The sequence below is a fragment of the Mauremys mutica genome, chromosome 5 (genome assembly GCF_020497125.1).
Source record: "Mauremys mutica isolate MM-2020 ecotype Southern chromosome 5, ASM2049712v1, whole genome shotgun sequence".
NCBI lineage: Eukaryota > Metazoa > Chordata > Testudines > Geoemydidae > Mauremys > Mauremys mutica.
Genome location: NC_059076.1, coordinates 88,257,508 through 88,275,935, shown reverse-complemented (window position 1 = coordinate 88,275,935; position 18,428 = coordinate 88,257,508). Strand labels below are relative to the sequence as shown.

Sequence of the window (18,428 nt, the reverse complement as noted above, 5' to 3'; positions counted from 1 at the left end):
GTCATGGATTCCGTGACTTCCATGACAGCTAGCGCTACGTTTATGTGACAGTCTGAATACATTTCCCAGAGCTGAAGAAGAGCTCTGTGTAAGCTTGAAAGCATCTCTCTCGCTAACAGAAGCTGGTCCAATAAAAGATATTACCTCACCCATCTTGTTTCTCGCATAAAATGTTTTTCTTCTACAATGTTAATTCTCAGTGCTGAACAAATTTTTCAACCCTTTATAAGCACAACTAGATTCTTGTCATGGAAACATCAGTGGAAATAGCATTTATCTTCAGAGTCTAGGAGGTTTTCAGTATCTAATTACAAATCAGTCTATTACAAGGTTCACAAAACGTAGTTTTTCTAAACTTGATTTGTCATGTGTTATCCTAAGGCAGACCCAAATTTTCATGTAAACTTAGAAGTCAAATTAGAAACCCATTGCCTCAAGCTACATTCTGCAAAAGTAGCACTCAGTTGACACACAAAGGGCAGTTAACAGATATATTTATCCAGACCGTAGGCTTTTAGGAATACAAACTAATTTCCTTTCAGTAGAGTTGGCTTTGTTTACCCATTTGAAGGCATTCTCTATCCAAATTGATAGGTTTTGTATAGGACAGACATATCAGACTCAAAGCAAGTCTCTTTCACTGTCTTTCATTTTAATCTAATAAACCTTGAGCCAAAATGAGGCAGATAGAGGATAGAGTGGGTGCTGGTAGTGTATTGATGAATTTCAAGGGACATTTTATGAAATCCATAATACAGATTTGTACTTAACTTGTTGAAGTCATAGAAGTCTGAACCCCTTGTTCCCACTCTTTTAAAGAATAACTCCTTTAAATCCTTTACCAATTGAGCTTATTTGATCACTGTACCCTTTCCCTAGGGAGTACCTGCACTGGATATCTACTCCACATTTACATAATGAGTTGCAACATCATAGCCTAACTCCTGTTTCATGTTTGCCCCAACTAAGCCCCCGCTCCCCCCTCCCCCCGAACCCACTGTGGGGATGGCAAACCTACCCCTACACTTCATCTTGGACAGTCTGGCAGTGAGGGAAAATTCCTTCCCAGTCCCTGGAGAAAGGAGTGACTAGTGCAGTGCCCACATCAGATTTTGACAAAACCCGGTATGTCACCACTTCTAGTTGCTGCTCCACCTGATCCAGAAAAGAGGGTTTTTCCTGTACTGGAATGGACCTATATAGTCCCTCCACTCTCTTCTGGTCATGGGGGTGTGCGGAATGGGTCAGTGTCACCATGTTGACCTGATCTGCAGCCATGTCACTTTCTGGCACTCTAGCCCTTAAAGGGGCACACAACTTTTCCAATAAGCTAGACAACGGCCACCACTGCTTAATATGCTGTGAGGTCACTCTTCAAAAGAAGGTTAAGGAAGATTGCCTTTCCATTAATCCAGTCAATTGGGCTAAGAGCCTGCCAAAAGATTAAGCTGACTCACGCCTTTGTTTTAAGGAAATATAGCTTGTCTATGTTGTGTGCATTAACCCACAGGTAGGGTCTAAATTCTAGTGTGCACCAGTAGGTCGTGTACTAACTGGCTGTGTGGACCCTGCTGCCCTGTACTAAACGCTTGCACTAGAGAGCTCAGGGTGTGCCAGCAGAGTCCACATGGCTGGTTAGTGTGAAACACGCTGATGCACACTAGAATTTACACCCAAGCCTGGTGCACACTAACCCACTGTGTAGACAAACTCTTTGAATGATTTCTTTGTAGCTTGCCACTTTAGAGTTACACCTTACGTTTTCTCTATCATACAACCTATGATTACTCCATTTATTTATCTTATTTCCCCTTTACACCTTAATTTAGTTCCTGCATTTTTTGGACGCTTTTACACAGATGCAGACCTGATCATTCTTAAGTTAGGCACTTAACAGTTCTGAAATAACACATTTGTAACCCAGCTAATCTTTAACTAATTAGATAAGACTTGGGAAGTTTTAATATCTACTTGGGGAAATAGTAACACACAAAACCCACATGTATACACTCTTAACAGAAGGTTGGAGAACTCGGGTGTCTCTGAATTCTATGCTATGGTCTGTTCGCCTAAAATCAAACCTGCTTTAGCATTCCTTATTAGTAATCAACTTCATTTATCATTTGACCAAATAGTTATCCAAACTCAAACCTGGCCCATGTTCCCTATAAGACGCAGCCAGTCTTCACTGATAATGGTTTAGGTCAGGAATGCTTCCGGAAATCTGCTGCAGCAGAATCCTCCTTTGCTTCTTTGGAGACTACAGAGAGGGTTATCTTTTGCATTGTAAAGAGAAGTTTTTTTCTTGGTGTTGATCTGTTTTTAAAGACAGTCTTTTTTATTAATTGAGTAATTTCAAGTTTCAGCACCTCATAAGCTTGATTGATTTGTCTCTTTATATTAAATATTCCTTCAGGCTTAAGAGTTTTTCACTGTCTCTTTGTTTGAGGTTAGGATTCTCTATTTCATCCTTTCTTTCAACATATTAAGGATTGTGATTCCAAAATCCTGACCCTTTCAAACAATTTGTCTTGTTCAAAATACGTGCAACTATAATTATGAGATTGTAAATGTAGTGTCCCTTCATTCCAGTTGGTAATGGCTTGATATTGTTTCCAATGTACCCATCTCACTAATTTGATTATCTTGCATTAGATAGTTTTAAATTGGAGATTGCCATAGTTAAGACTTGGAAGTTTCTCTACAAAATCCTGATATTCATCCATATGTTAATTTGTCAAAAATATTCTTTTCAAATTAGGCCCTTTCTATGCCTGATTTCAGCCTGTGGATTTTTATTGACATTGAGAGAGCATGGGGAGGGCTTGTGGAAGTTCTTTGAAATACTACTTTGGAGTCCAAAAGCAAACAGCTGTTTATCTCATCCATTTATATTAAATTCTTTTTTTTTAAAGAATGTCTTAATGAAGAATTTCATAGACAGTGTTTGGCACTAGAGAGAGATACAGGAAACTATTACTTTTGTTTACAGATTTATGCTAAAATTATTTTACAGTAAAGGAGTACATTAAAAATTAGACTAAAGCAATTAAATAAGGATTATTAAAATGTATTTGTTTTCATTCAGTTTTTCATGTACTTATTTTTTGTTGTTGCCAGGGTGAACAACTGCGTTGGATTCTCCAATTACAAATTTTTCCTTCTTTTCTTGGCTTATTCTCTACTGTACTGCCTTTTCATTGCTGCAACAGATTTACAGTATTTTATCAAATTCTGGACAGTAAGTACTTACCTTTAACCCATATTCTTATTTGTAAAATGTGGTTCTGTAAATGTAAAAGCTCTGTATGTTCAGAGCTATATATTTAGCAAGTGTATACATATATCTCCTTTTGAGTTGTAAAATATCAATATTTATAGTCACATTAATTCATTTGTTTAGTTTTTAATTTGTAGTCTGTGTTCATATAAAGTGTGAACTTTCCTCCCACAGACTACAGTCTTCACTTAAAACTGAAATGTCAAACATTGTGATGTGGAAGAAAGTGAAGTGAATAGATTTTTGTTTCTGTGTGTCTTCACACTTCCAAGATGGTGACAATAAAATTGTTCAATGTATGAAAAGCGGAAAAGAGGCTATAAGAAATATTTAACTCTGTAACTTTTGGTCACTAAGTTACAAATTTAAGCTGGCCTCAGCAGCTGACTCTGATTTTGTGCTCATATATGTGCCTTATCATAAGCACAAACAAAGGGTACGTCGATACAGCAACTAGACACCTGTGGCTGGCCTGTGCCAGCCAATTCAGGCTCGCGGGACTCAGGCTGTGCAGGGCTGTTTCATTGCAGTGTAGACTTATGGACTTGGGCTGGAACCCAACTTCTGGGACCTTCCCACCTTGCAGGGTCCTAGAGCCATGGCTCCAGCCCGAGCCCAGATGTCTACATAGCAATGAAACAGGCCCGCAGCATGAGCCCCTGCTAGTCTGAGTAGGCTGGCACAGGCCAGCCACGGTTGCCTAGTTCCTGTGTAGACATACCGTAAGAGTCTTCAGCTGCAAAACTGAATATGTTTTTGGATGTCAGGTAGATTGACTTGCTTCCAAACAAGGCTGGCGGGTATATGGTGTTCAGTGGTAACAGAACACCACTAGTATATTTCAGGTATAAGACCCATCATCCCATCAGCTATGCACACATAACTTTCATTTAAGTCCATGGGACATGCAAATCAACACATTTTAATGGTTACCAACCAATGAGAATCAACCCCACATTAGGAAGGTAACTAAAGTAATGCAAAACAAGATTAAACTCAGGGTTTCCAGCTTGTTGATTTTAATCATAATTAAAATTGGTGAAATAAATCACTTTGATTTAAATCAGTCCACTAGGCCTGCATATGAAAATGTTCTGCTACTGTCATCTGAATGTACAACATAGAATATGCCCTTAGATTTGTAACAGTGCTGTTTTCTTTGTGTACTATAGATCAGTCATTCTGACAGGGTTAGTTTCACAAGTTGGTTATTTTAAATATGAAAGGCTCTACTCTAAAAGCCACTTCAGTGTGTAATTGAGATTCAAATGTGTTTAAAGAACTTCTGTTGTTGTCAATATTTACAGTAACTCCTCACTTAACGTCCTCCCGGTTAACATTGTTTCGTTGCTGTTCTATTAGAGAACATGCTCGTTTAAAGTTGCGCAATGTTCCCTTATAAACGTTGTTTGGCCGCCTGCTTTGTCCTCTGCTTGCAGGATTCTCTGGAAGAGCAGCCCGTCCTTATGAGGGCTTGGAACCAGGGTGGGCCAGCTGCCCCCCTATCAGCTCCCCTCTACCCCAGTGCAGTGCCTCCCACCCGCCAGCAGCAGATCAGCACCTCGTGCCTCCTGCCCACCACAATCCACTGTTTGTGGCATTGAGGAACGTGGCATGCTCGGGGAAGGGGATGGAGTGGGGGTGGGCCTGGGGCAGAGCCGGGGGTTGAGCACCCTCCGGCAAAGTCAGTGCCTGTGCTTGTACCTGAGTTGCAATGGGAGAAGCTGCCACTGCTGCTGCTCAAGGTGCTTCCTTGACTAATATGACACCTTCAGCCTCCTTGCCCACCTCATTGTCTGCAGCAGGCTGTGCATGTGTGGGGTAAGGCAGGGACACCTCCCAACTACTAATGTTTGTAAACACACTCCACATGCACACTACTACCCAGCGATTCACCATCGCTTTATGGCCTAGCTGCTGCCTTGCTCAGGAATAGAGCGCTACTCTGAGCACTTGCGGAGGCTTCGCCCGAGGCCACCAGCTGCCTGCAAAGCAGCTGTGGTGGGTGCACAGCGGAGGCCCTGCCTTGCTGTCTTGCACCTGAATACACAACGTCTATCCACGTGCCCCCCCTTCGCAGGAGAGGGGTAAGAACTAAGGGGGCGGCAGCCTGCCCAAAGCAAGTTAATAGTATTCCAGCACCTACTTCACTCTAGCAAGTGGGGAAAAGCAGTATAGGGATGCACAGAACCAATAAGGGAATTGTTTTACCATGGGTTTTCCAAATTCTTTCCCTTTCAGTAGTTGGTTGATATTGCAGACCCCAATCATTCCAGGCTGAAGGGAGTGAAGAGTAGCAAGTGCATGTGCTGTCCAGAGGATTATCACCCAGGATCATGAGTCAAAAACCTCCAGCAAGTGATAGTGGAGTGCCTAGCATCTATTTCAATTAACAAAGAGGCTTTCATTTGTACTAGAAGTCTAAATATAATTTTTTTTTATACACATGATTCAGTTCTTCCTTTTAGTTAATAAACTTGAATCAATCTCAAGATGTTGGGATTTCCGCAGTAGGAAACCATTAGTTTGGGTACTAAATTAGACACTTTAAGACATTTTGATGCAAGCGAGCGTGCGGTAGACATTGGCATCACTCTAGGTCTTACTCCGACCATTGAGGAAAAATTCGGAGTAATGCCAACAAGATCAGGGCTAGTGCTCCATGTGTAACACCATGCAGTGCTACTACAATAAGTCGATCAAGAAGTTGTTAGGCAAAAAAAAGGAGCATCTTTTCTCAGTTTGGATAGAAGATCAAAACCAACAAAACATACCTCTAAGTTTGCTAGTGATACAAGCTAAAGCAAAAAGTTTGTATGACAATTTGAAGAGAAACCAAGGTGAAGGATCACAGACGGAGAAGTTCACGGCAAGTCGGGGATGGTTTGATCAGTTCAAGAGATGCTTCCACCTGCATAACATCAAGATGTCCGGTGAGGCAGCTAGTGCTGATACTGCAGCAGCTAAAAAATCCCCAGACTATCTCAAGAAAATAATTGAGGATGGTGGCTACTCCCCTAAGCAAGTCTTCAGTGTCAATGAAATGGGCCTCTATTGGAAGAGGATGCCTGAGCGGACTTATATTTCCCAAGAGAAGACAGCACCCAGATTTAAAGCAGCTAAAGACCACCTAACCTTGCTTCTAGGTGGTAATGCTGCCAGAGACATGAAGATGAAACCGCTGACAATGTACCAATCCGAAACACCACAAGCTCTCAAGGGATTTTCAAAGGAACACCTTCCAGTCATTTGGAGATCCAATAAGAAGGTATGGATAACTGGAGCTATTTTTTCAGAATGGCTGACCTCTCCATGCTGTCCTTGCATAGAAGGAATACTGTGCCAAGGAAAATCTTGATTTCAAGATTTTATTGCTTATTGATAATGCACCGGCTCATCCAATCAACCCGGACGAGCTGTGCGAAAACGTCAAAGTTGTCTTTCTGCCACCTAACACCACATCGCTCATCCAACACAGGACCAAGGATCCATTGCTGCATTTAAGGTGTTTTACTTATGCTGTGCTTTCAACCAGCTCATCGGAGGCACCAATACGGAAGGCAAACCTACGATTCAGCAATTTTGGCATGACTACAACATCCTCAAGTGCATCAATAACATCAGTGAGTTCTGGGCTGAAGTTACTCAGGCGTGCATGAATGGTGTGTGGGGGAAGTTGCGGCCTGAATGTTTCAGTGACTTAAAAATGACTTTTAAAATGTTGTCCCTGCTATCCTCGGCTTGGCCAAGAAAGCGGGTTTTGATGAGGTAGAGGAAGCCGACATTACACAACTTCTGCAATCCCATAGAGAAGAGCTAACCAGTGAAGATCTGATGCAACTAGAGGTGATGAGAGCAATGGAAGAAGAGGGCCAAGAAGTAAAGGAAGAATCAACCCATTGGAATTTGACTGCCAAACATCTTTCTGAAGCTTTCCAAATAATCAAAGCTGGCTTGCAAATCCTTAGTGATGATGATCCTGACAGGGAACGCAGCTCCAAAGTGATTAGGGCAGTTGGTCATGTAATGACTTGCTATAAAGAAATTTACCAAGGGAAATAAAAGGAAAGCAAAACAACAATCTCTAGATGTGTTTTTTTCAAGTTGGGAAAGTTCAGCAAGAGGAGCAACCAGATGATCCACCCTCTTCCACCTTTTGATTCCACCGCCTCAACCAAGCTTCACAATCATTATTGCTATGTACAGTATTAAATTGTTTGTTTAAAATTGTTTAAAACTTATACTGTATATGTATATGTCTTTTGTCTGGCGAAAAAAATTTCCCTGGAACCTACCCCTCCCCCCATTTACATTAATTCTTACGGGGAAATTGGATTAGCTTAACATTGTTTCGCTGAAAGTTGCATTTTTCAGGAATATAACTACGTTAAGTGAGGAGTTGCTGTATATTTTCTGTCTTGAAAAGACCAAATTCTGCTCTAATCCATGCCCCTTGAAAGAACATGGGGGTGTGGGGGTAGAATGTGTCTTTTTCTCTCTAAAGGGACTGTTACTTTCCTGAAAGATGCTGGTTGCACAGGGGTGTGTGAGTCAGTGCAGAACTTGACCCAGATCTTGGTTGAGTGGATATTATTAATATGGCTAAAGGAGTAGTTATTTTCCCTGCCTTAACATTTTGGTTTTTCTTTCCTTCTTTATAGACTGGCCTTCCTGATACTCAAGCCAAGTTCCATATCATGTTTTTATTCTTTGCTGCAGCCATGTTTTCAGTCAGTTTATCCTCTCTTTTTGGTTATCATTGTTGGCTAGTCAGCAAGAATAAATCTACATTAGGTAAGTAATGTCACAGTGTACGTTGCCATCAGTGAGTATTATTACCTTTGTGCTTATTCCAGTCGTATCAAGCTGTTGATTTCACATAATGAATCACACAAAAAAGGTGGATTTAAAGGCCACTTTGCTTTCTTAGTAGTAAATGAGTGCAGAGACTCAGGATGATGGTACCACAGTCTAAAGCCCTAACTATATTAAAAGTATAATCAGTTGCAGCATGATAGCCTGCATGAGGCCTAACTGGTAGCCTGGATGAGGCCTAACTGTGTCTCCATTACCTGGTAACAGATTTGGCCACGTCCATGTTTAGCAACATCCATAACTGCATCAGGGTCCCTGACTCCACAATAGTCGTAGCATAGATGGGTCCTAAAAGATGTGTCTTTGCTACATCCACAGTATGAGCTAGGAGTGTGGTTCCCCTGCTTGTGTAGGGAGTTATATGGTGGAAGGAGAACTCCTGTGAATTTGCTGTGGATCAGACACACTGCAGCTCCTTGTTTTAGACATAACTGTCTCTTCTCTTCCTGTTGTTGGTGCAGTAATTTCCCTACACAACCCTAAAAAGGTAGAATGAAGATCTCAGGCCCTTATATAAAGGTCTGAGGAGTAAAAGTGGACTTCTCACCTCTGTCCAGGTGTGTGAGGGAAACGGAATGCCAAAGTGGGTGGCTCCTTTCCTTTTTCTCCTTTTGTAGTTGTTTGATTTGAGAATGGGTTGAAAAATTTCCTCAGTTAGGTCTTTTACCTTGCTGGACTCTGCTATGGGGCAGTTACATGGGGAGACCTCTTTACACCACACAACTCTCTGGCTCACTGAATCTGTCAGAAAAGGGAAAACTCCTGCCTCCTCCCCAGCAGTAGGGCTTCTTCTGTAGGTATGGCAATTGGGCACTAATACCAGTGTCTTCACCTTTCAACAGGAAGTAGTTTTGGGAGGCTGCACAATACCTGTACTGGCATTATGCAGCCCCCACCGAAAGGAAATATTGTATAGCCAAAAAAGCCAATAAGCCTGTAGTTACCAGCATAATTATCTAAAGAATCAGTGGGTGTTAATTAAAAATGTATTTAGGCAGGAAATATGACAAACCTATCTCATTTTCTAGAGGCATTCAGAGCACCTATATTTCGCCATGGAACAGACAAGAATGGCTTTAGCTTGGGCTTCAGCAAAAATCTAAGACAGGTGTTTGGCGATGAGAAGAAATATTGGCTGCTCCCTGTATTTACAAGGTATGCTTAAAGAAAAATACTGTCTTTTAATACATGAGATATGGATATCAGAAAGTAGTCAGCAATACTTTTTTTTACATCAAATTGTGTGAAATAAAGCAGGTGCTTTGAAATTAGGAATTATAAAATAAATATTTGAAGTATTGTTTATTTTGCTTGTAGAAGTGCTACACTGATTCTAAACTTCTTTTTCTCTGTAGTCTAGGAGATGGTTGCTCCTTCCCAACTTGTCTTGTTAACCAAGATCCTGAACAAGTTTCCACACCTGTTGGACTTAATTCAACAACCAAAAAGTATGTCTGTTTATGTCTGCCTTAAGTTTGTCATTTACCTGTCATACTGTGAATTTCTTCACTTTTCATTTGCTTATTATTTTTAGGCAGCTATCACTAATGCAGTCTCATATATGTGCATTTAAAAAGTATCCTACTAAGAAACAGAATTTAAGGCATCTATATAAAGTTCTTTTAATTCAGCTGATTTCTCAGTTTCAGACCTTCATCATCTTAAACCCGGCAAAGCAATCTCCCTAACATGCCGTATGAATAATACTGTTGAATATGGGAGCAATACATTCTATTTCCTTTTTATCATCTGTGTTTCTTGTCTCAGTTTAGCTGTTTCCCAACCCATGACTTTTGACAGTCTGTCTATCTAGCCACAACAAATTGTACTTTGAATAGCTACTAAAACAGTTAATTGGTGAGCCTGTTTGAGATATTCCCAAATTAAGTTCCAAGTTTTTCAGTATAGGGAGTCTTTCTTTTTGTGGTCTGTGCAGCATCTTGCACAATTGGGCCCCAATCTTGAGAGGTGCTTTTGGGGTAATGTGCAATACAAATGGTAAAATTCCAAAAAAAATCAGTGTTTTTGACTTCTGTATTTATTCTTAGCCTTTACCAATGTGGGATTCCAGAATTGTCAGTCTGTGTCAGATTCACTCATATTTAGATGCTACTATCAATCCTAGTGATAGTACCTTTCACAGCTGCAATAATTTCAGAACTGGTATAAACTGATGTAAATGCCTCTTAACCTAGGTAGGTATGGTTACATAATAGTAGCTCGTGTCTAACATTGTGTGGCACAATTTTTAGCAATTTCTTTTGTAACTGTAAGTATGCCTGATAATTTTTTTAATGTTGGCAGAGATCAGTAGAAGGCGATCAAGCTGCATTCAGTCAGTAATTCTAACATTCATGATAAATCCAAATAAAATTGTATTGCTTTATCAATAGACCAATCTGACCTACTATTTTGTTACACGACATGAAATGTTGTCTAGCTCTTCAACTTTAGAAAAATGGAAAAGCTTTCCTAAATATGTAGCAAATCTAATGGAAATCCTTTGTCTCTCGCTTACTCCTAATGTATGTATAAAACTCTTGGTTTTGGCTTTTATGTCCCTTGCAAGTGTACCTCATTTTGTGCCTTATCCTACATGCGTGTGCTGTCCTTTTGTACTCCTCTTTAGCAATTTGTCCATGCTTCCACTTTTTCCAGGATTCTTTTTTGATTTTCAGGTCATTAAAGAGCTTCTGGTGGAGCCATATTGGTTTCTTGCTATTCTTCCTTCTTTCCTTTGCACTGGGATAGTTTACTGTTGTGTCTTCAATATTGCCTCTTTGAAAAACAGCCAGTTCTCCTGAATTCCTTTTTCCATTAGATTTTCTTCCCATGGAGCCTTACATACTACCAGTTCTCTGAGTTTGTTAAAGTCTGCTTTATTGAAATCTATTGTCCTTATTTTGCTGCTCTCACTCTTTCCTTCCCTTAGATTCATGAAATTTATCATTTCATGATCACTGTCTCCAAGTTGCCTTTCACCTTCAGATTCGCAGCCAATTCCTCTTTGTCCAAATCAAATCAAAAATTGCTGCTACCCAGTCACCTTCTGAAAGAAGAAGTTGTCCCCACTGCATTCCAAAAACTTATTTGGACATTTTGTGTTCTGCTGTATTACTACCCAGTCATCTGTTGAAAAAGTTAAGTCCCCCATTTCTACCAGGTCTTGTGTTTTGGATATTTGTTACTTCTTCTAGAAATGCCTCATCCATCACCAGCTCCTGATTTGGTGGTCTTTCGTAGACCCTTACCATGACATTACCCCTGTTTTTCCCCCCTTTTATCTTCACCGAGAGATTTTCAGCTGGTTTGCCACTCACCTCCTTCTGGTACTCAGAACAAATTAATGTGTTTTTGATGTACAATGCAGCAGCTCCTGAACAAGTTATACCCTTCCATCCCAGTATTCCAGTCATAAGATTTATCTCATCAAGTCTTTGACGTGACTCCCTAGCATATTCAAACACTCATTAATCAGAACTGGATAAAAATCACTGAGTACACATTTGAGATCTTCTGCTTCCATGCTATTTCTACACAACAAGCAGACTGGCCAAATCAAAGTGATCTTACTTGAGAAATAAATTCACAGCTCCTCATGGCAAGAAACTCTTAACTTTTGCTGTTCTAAGACAGATTGTGTTGATCCAACTGTCTACAACTCAGAACAGTTGTTCTTGCTGAGATTTTGCAGACACTATTGCTGAAGAGAAAAACGTGTATTTCACCTCAACCACTGCCATGGCAAAAGGAATGCACTTGCTGTCTGAGGCTGATGACTAGGCTGAAGTATTCTGTCAAATAAAGCAGTTGTATTTTAATTCTATAATATTTTCTCCAATAAAAACTTTATTTTTACCTGATTATTTTTTTATAATTATTGTGGGAATGTATTGCTAACTTGGCAGATGGGTATGTGAGAAGCTGAAGTGTTTAGGCTTCAAGGACGGGCTAATTAGGCTGTGAGCTGTGTAGTGAGATGCTGGCCTTGGGCTGGTTCTCATCTGCCAGTAGGCAGTAAACAGGATAATAAATCAGAAAGTTGTACAGGATGACAATTACCCTATGAAGTTATAGCTGTGCCTGTGTGTATTTTATTAACCAATTAGCAATTGCTTAATTGCCTGCCATAATTGTATATAAAAGCATGCTGAAGAGAAATAAATAACTTTGCTACCAATCACATTAATTGTTGGGCTCTGTCCGTGCCCGCCTGAGAGGCACTAAAACGCAACAAATTATTACCTATAAAAAACAGTACTAGTTAAAAGACTAATCAAGGAAGCGTGGGTATATTATTTCTAGCATAGGGCATTTGTGGCACTTTATACATATAAAAGGAGTAGATACTGATTTAATTATAATGCCTAGTTAATTAGGTATGCATCTTTCATTAATAACAAATACTGCTCATATAATTCTTTTTGCACCATGCTGGAAAGCAAGAAAATAGGTGACCATAGGAGGTGGACTAGATTGGGCAGAGATCCTCTTCTCGCTGTTCTCCATGGGTACATCTGCACAGCAGCTGGGAGATGTAACTCCTATCTTAGGTAGACATATATGCGCTAGCTCTGCTAGAGCTAGTACTTAAAAACAGCCGTGTGGCTGCAGCAGATTGGGTGGCAGCTCGGGCTAGCTGCCCAACTACGGTCCTGTCTTAGCCCCGAGTACGTATTTGGCACTAACCCAAGCTGTTGCCCGTACCGTCATGGTCCCACTGCTAGTTCAAGCAGAGCTAGCTTGTGTACATTTACCCAAGTTGGGAATTGTACCTCCCAGCTAGTGTGCAGACATACTCTATGAGGTCGGGGCACAGAGGATGTAGAATGCTAGTAGCACGTTTGCTGTTAGATTGGGGCTGCTGGTATAAGGAGCATCGGTTACAATTAACTGAAGCTGGCAACTGGCATTTTTTCAGCTATAAATAAAATGTGATCCTTATTTTGAACTCACTCTATTTAGGTGGGTTTGGAGTTAGTAAAAACATGTTAACCAGTCCCTAACATTTACCAAAAACAAAGTTAAAATGTAAGTTAAATGTTTCTCTGTTCTGTTTTAAACAATTACATTTTAGATTGTACTCTGTCTCTGTGACAGAACTAAAATTTAGCCTGTATTAGAATGAAGGTTTGTATTAGAATAAAAGATTCAGCAGAAAATGACCAAGGTAAGACTTTTGTAAGACAGTTACATGAGCAGTTGTTTAAAATGTGTAATAGTATTGGTATTAACTAAAAGTTAATCTTTACTGTTTTATTTTTATTTTCTTTTAATTGCATATTAGCGAGACTCACCTTTTTCCACCAAAGACGTTACGAGATTCCCAGAGCCACCTTCTTACTGATACTCAGTCTTGGACTGAAAGTAGTGCAAATACCGAAAAGGGCAAAGTTGGTAAGAGATTAATTTGTTATACCCATTGAATTTTAATGTAAATTCTTGTTGGAAAGATGTAATCTGAAAATGGCTGAAGACTTCTCTCTTAATTTGATGTAGATATAAGGAGGGAAAGAATTTATTGTTACAAAGTGTAATATTTAGGGTGCATGTTTGTAAAATGTCCCTTGCATGTTTTAAGCCCTCTTATACTTCTAACTATTAATGAGCCTGATGGTGAAAGATATTGAATACCTGCAACTCTCACAAAGGATAATATGAATTGCAGCTGTTCACTGGCTCTCAAGATCAATCCCAACATGTTTTAATCAGAGAGGTAATCATTATAGCTAATCACTTGTTCCAAAATGTGATGGCACCTTTGTGACTATTGCAGCTAGTGGATGTTGTATAATTATACATGTTTTTCAGTATTTACACACAGTGGACCATGAAACAAAACTAGGAGAAGATTGGCAACCAAATATTATGCTGTTTTGATTAATATATTTTAAAAATAATATACAACACTTTCTTTACAACATTATTTTTTCCAGTCCCCAAAGGTATGAGCAATCCTGGACTAACCGTGGAAAATGAAACCTAGTCACTGTTAATAGAAGCATCTAAATATTCAAGGAAAGGTAAGATAGTATTTTCTATGTTTTATTTGCCACTCTGCTATTAAACTCCTTCCGAGGTGCTTCTGCACAATAGAAAAGTTATTAAAAATATGCTTGGTAGTTTTGCTTCTCACTTTGTCAACATTTTTGCTTTTTCCAATTTAATTTTGTTTCTACCTCAGACATTGAAACAATTTCTCTTGCTTATCCTAAAACACAGATTTCTTGATTGAACAATACTTTTTCTAAATAATTAACTTAATCTTTACAGCACTCTTTAGATGTAGGCATGTAAGTATTATTATTGCCATTGTCTAGTAGGAAGACAGACATGGATGTTGTGACTTAGCCAAGGCCATACAACAATTCAGTGCCAAAGCTAGGATTCAGATTAAAGAATTTGTGACTCTTATCCCTGAACTCAATCCACTAGATCAGTGCTAATGTGTGATAGTATTTTGGATCAAGAGAATTAGGCAAAGACCTAGAAAATAATTTCAATGGTACAATTTGAAATAAATGAACTTGTAGTTTTGTTCTTTAATGCCAAAAAGAAACAGCCAATTCCCATTAATCATTAGAAATAATGGAGACTGTAGACGTCTATATCATATTGATAACTTCCTAAGCATTGTCTTGGGTCACAGTCTGGAGAAAGTTAGCATATTAAGCACTGATGTTCCACAACTAAGAAATAATGTCTATTTTATGGAACTGCCAAATTGATGATTCATGGGAACAAGTCGATGAAATCCTAATCTGCAAAGAAAAATAAGCAAAGGGACTTGATGAAGTTCTGGGAATTGGCAGGGAAATATCAGACTCTTTGTTGGGTTGGTTGTAATTGAAAGCTTTTACCTTCTGAAGGCTGTTCCGTGACTTCTGTGAATTAAGTTATTTATTTTTTATTTATTTATTTAGATTTAAAATTATAAAAAGATGTCTGTGATGGGTTCGGTCACAGAGACCCCCTTGGGACTGTCACCTGATGTGCTGAAACTACCTCTGAGCCCATTTTCTTTGATGGCTTAGGACTCCAGAACCCTGTCTTGTTGAGCCAGACACGCTAGCCTGCTGCAGCACAGACCCAGGATCTGAACCAGGCCCCCAAAACTGCAGACTTAACAAAGTACTCCTGTCTCTAGCCCCCAGCCCCTAATGGGATCCAGTCCCCAAATAAATCCGTTTTACTCTGTATAAAGCTTATACAGGGTAAACTCATAAATTGTCCGCCCTCTATAACACTGATAGAGAGATATGCACAACTGTTTGCTCCTCCAGGTATTAATCACTTACCCTGGGTTAATTAATAAACAAAAGTTATTTTATTAAGTATAAAAAGTAGGATTTAAGTGGTTTCAAGTAACAATAGACAGAACAAAGTAAGTCATCAAGCAAAATAAAGCAAAAACACGCAAGTCTAAGCCTGGGATACACTAGCGGGGGGGTTCGAATTAAGATACACAACTTCAGCTACGCTATTCGCGTAGCTGAAGTCAAAGTAGCTTAATTCAACTTACCTGGCCGTCCTCACGGCGGCAAGTCGACTGCCGTGGCTCCCCCGTCGACTCCGCTTACTCCTCCTGCCAACGAATGGCTATGCAGGTGGTGTCAGAGAGAAGGCTTTGGATTCTTTGCCCATGGGATGGCCGCCCAGGCCAATGGGGGCGGCGGGAAGCAGCGCAGGCGGCGGCTTCCCGCCACCCCCCTTGGCCTGGGACAGCAGACTGGCCAGTGGGAGCCGCGATCAACCAAACCTGCCGACACAGCAGGTAAATAAACTGGCCCAGCCCACCAGGGTGCTTACCCAGGCGTGCTGCTTGCCAGAAGTTGCCAACCCCTGGTGTATAGGCACTTAAGATAACTTGCTGATCGTCCTGCTTTCTCAGTATGAGACAGGAGTCCTCCCCTCTTGCACTCTCCTGCTCATGCTTCCTCATGGTATCCCATTTCCCCACTTACCCCAGGGCTTTGGTCTCCTTCCCCCGGTGAACCTAGTTTAAAGCCCTCCTCACTAGGTTAGCCAGCCTGCCTGCAAAGATGCTCTTCCCTCTCTTCGTTAGGTGGAGCCCGTCTCTGCCTAGCACTCCGCCTTCTTGGAACACCATCCCATGGTCAAAGAATCCAAAGCCTTCTCTCTGACACCACCTGCATAGCCATTCATTGATTTCCACTATTCAACGGTCTCTACCCAGGCCTTTTCCTTCCACAGGGAAGATGGATGAGAACACCACTTGCGCCTCAAACTCCTTTATCCTTCTTCCCAGAGCCACGTAGTCTGCAGTGATCCGCTCAAGGTCATTCTTGGCAGTATCATTGGTGCCCACGTGGAGAAGCAGGAAGTGGTAGTGATCCAAAGGCTTGATGAGTCTCGGCAGTCTCTCCATCACATCGTGAATCTTAGCTCCTGGCAAGCAGCAGACCTCTCAGTTTTCCCAGTTGAGGCGGCATATAGATGACTCAGTCCCCCTGAGGAGGGAGTCCCCAACCGCCACCACAACCACCACCCGCCTCCTTCTCTTGGGAGTGGTGGTCGTGGAACCCCAATCCCTAGGACAGTGTATCTCATGCCTTCCAATCAGTGGAGTCTCCTTCTGCTCCCTTCCCTCAGATATATCATCTAGTCCACTTTCTGCATTAATACCTGTCGAGAGAACATGAAAACGGTTGTTCACCTGTATCTGCATTGCTGGTACATGGACACTCCTCTTTCTTCTTCTGGAGGTCACATGCTGCCAAATACATACATGCAAATAGGATGAACACACTCAGTAGATCATAAGCTTTGTAATGATACCTTACAAGAGACCTTTTGCGTGAAGCATATTCCAGTTACATCATATTCACACTTATAAACATATTTCCATAAAACATATAGAGTGCAACGTCACAATGCCTACCCAAGGCTCTGCGCACTATAACACTTTCACTAACTATACAACATAATGAAATCACTGCAGCATTGAAATAATCATTCCAAGAGAATCTCAGACACCTACAGAAATTCATTTCCACCCCTTGTCATTATAGGAAGCATAGCCTCAGCCCTCTCCAAAACCCTCTCAAAAAGTTGTTGAGGGATACATTCTTCAAATGACATGCAAGCACCTTGTTGAACCTAGTCTTATCTTAGCAAAACAATAGCTGCCATGGAAAAATAGCCGCCTCACTCACCTCAGTTAGTGATGCATGTCATTGTCTGCCTGGGACCATTTACATGCTGACATTATTTAGCAACGCAGCCTAGGAAACAGTGGAGACACTTTTTTTTTTAAAGTAAGTTTGGGGTCATATTATGGAACTCCTCAAATCACCTGTAGAATAACCACTAATGTGACAAATCACTAGTCATAATCAGAGTTCCTGGTTATTTTTATAATACCTTATGAAACAGAGTTTTTAACTTGGCAGCTCTCAAGGTTCTCATAGAAATTGTTTGACTATTATCTCATCCACCCACTCGAATGCAAAATCCCAAAATTCATGGATATTTTCCATTAAAATAAAGGAATCCATTGCTCTAATGGCTGTAGTCACAAAAAATGGAGTATAACAATGGCCATGGAAATTATCAATACACATGCTCATATATTAAGCTTTCAAAGCTCCTATTTCAAAATTAAGAAGAAGAAATATATTTTTGAGTGAGTAATGCTTAATGAATAATTTGAAAAACATAACCTCTTTCCTATTTGCATATTATCTGTGAGTAACATAGATTTTTTTGTTTATATATTATTTGCCTTGTTCCAATGAATATCTTTGTTCATGAATATCTTCTATGAATAATTATTAGACTGCACACTGTTTGTAAGCAGTCTGAAAGTATTCAAAATTTGAACTGTTAGTTTTGATTGGACACCTAGCCTGCATGCTATTGTTTCTGTCCCTGATTTGATGAATAACGTGGAATCAGATTTCTGGTCTGAATACTTGTATGTCTTGCTTTTTGTGAGTATTTGCTTAAAAATCACTATGCCTGTGAGATTTACTTTTTTTTAAACAAGTTACTCATACAAGTATTCATGGAACACTAACACAAAAGAATCTGAACACAGCTCATGTAAATTCAATATTTTATTCAACTCTTTCTGAAAACTTTTTGGAGGTATTTTCCCAGGACTAATATTTCTGTTGTTACTTACATAACTGAATTTGAATTTATTAAGTTCTTTCATGTATGTTATATAAACTTTTCTGAGTTGGATTGTGCCTATAAACGTTCATAGAGAAACAGTGAAAAATTACATTCACTCAGTTATATTGATAGT

General features: G+C 40.1%; 1 protein-coding gene across 2 annotated transcripts in view; it reads left to right on the top strand.

Annotated features, from left to right (window-relative positions):
• The window catches only part of ZDHHC2 (zinc finger DHHC-type palmitoyltransferase 2), a 61,971-nt gene that overhangs the window by 38,144 nt on the left and 5,399 nt on the right, over positions 1-18,428 (top strand). For both annotated transcript variants that reach the window (XM_045018986.1, XM_045018984.1), the window contains exons 7-12: positions 3,121-3,241; positions 7,942-8,074; positions 9,184-9,310; positions 9,511-9,603; positions 13,443-13,552; positions 14,092-14,178. In XM_045018986.1, the coding sequence (XP_044874921.1) occupies positions 3,121-3,241; positions 7,942-8,074; positions 9,184-9,310; positions 9,511-9,603; positions 13,443-13,552; positions 14,092-14,141 (634 nt within the window). In that variant the 3' untranslated portion in view covers positions 14,142-14,178. The remainder of the gene's footprint in view (positions 1-3,120; positions 3,242-7,941; positions 8,075-9,183; positions 9,311-9,510; positions 9,604-13,442; positions 13,553-14,091; positions 14,179-18,428) is intronic.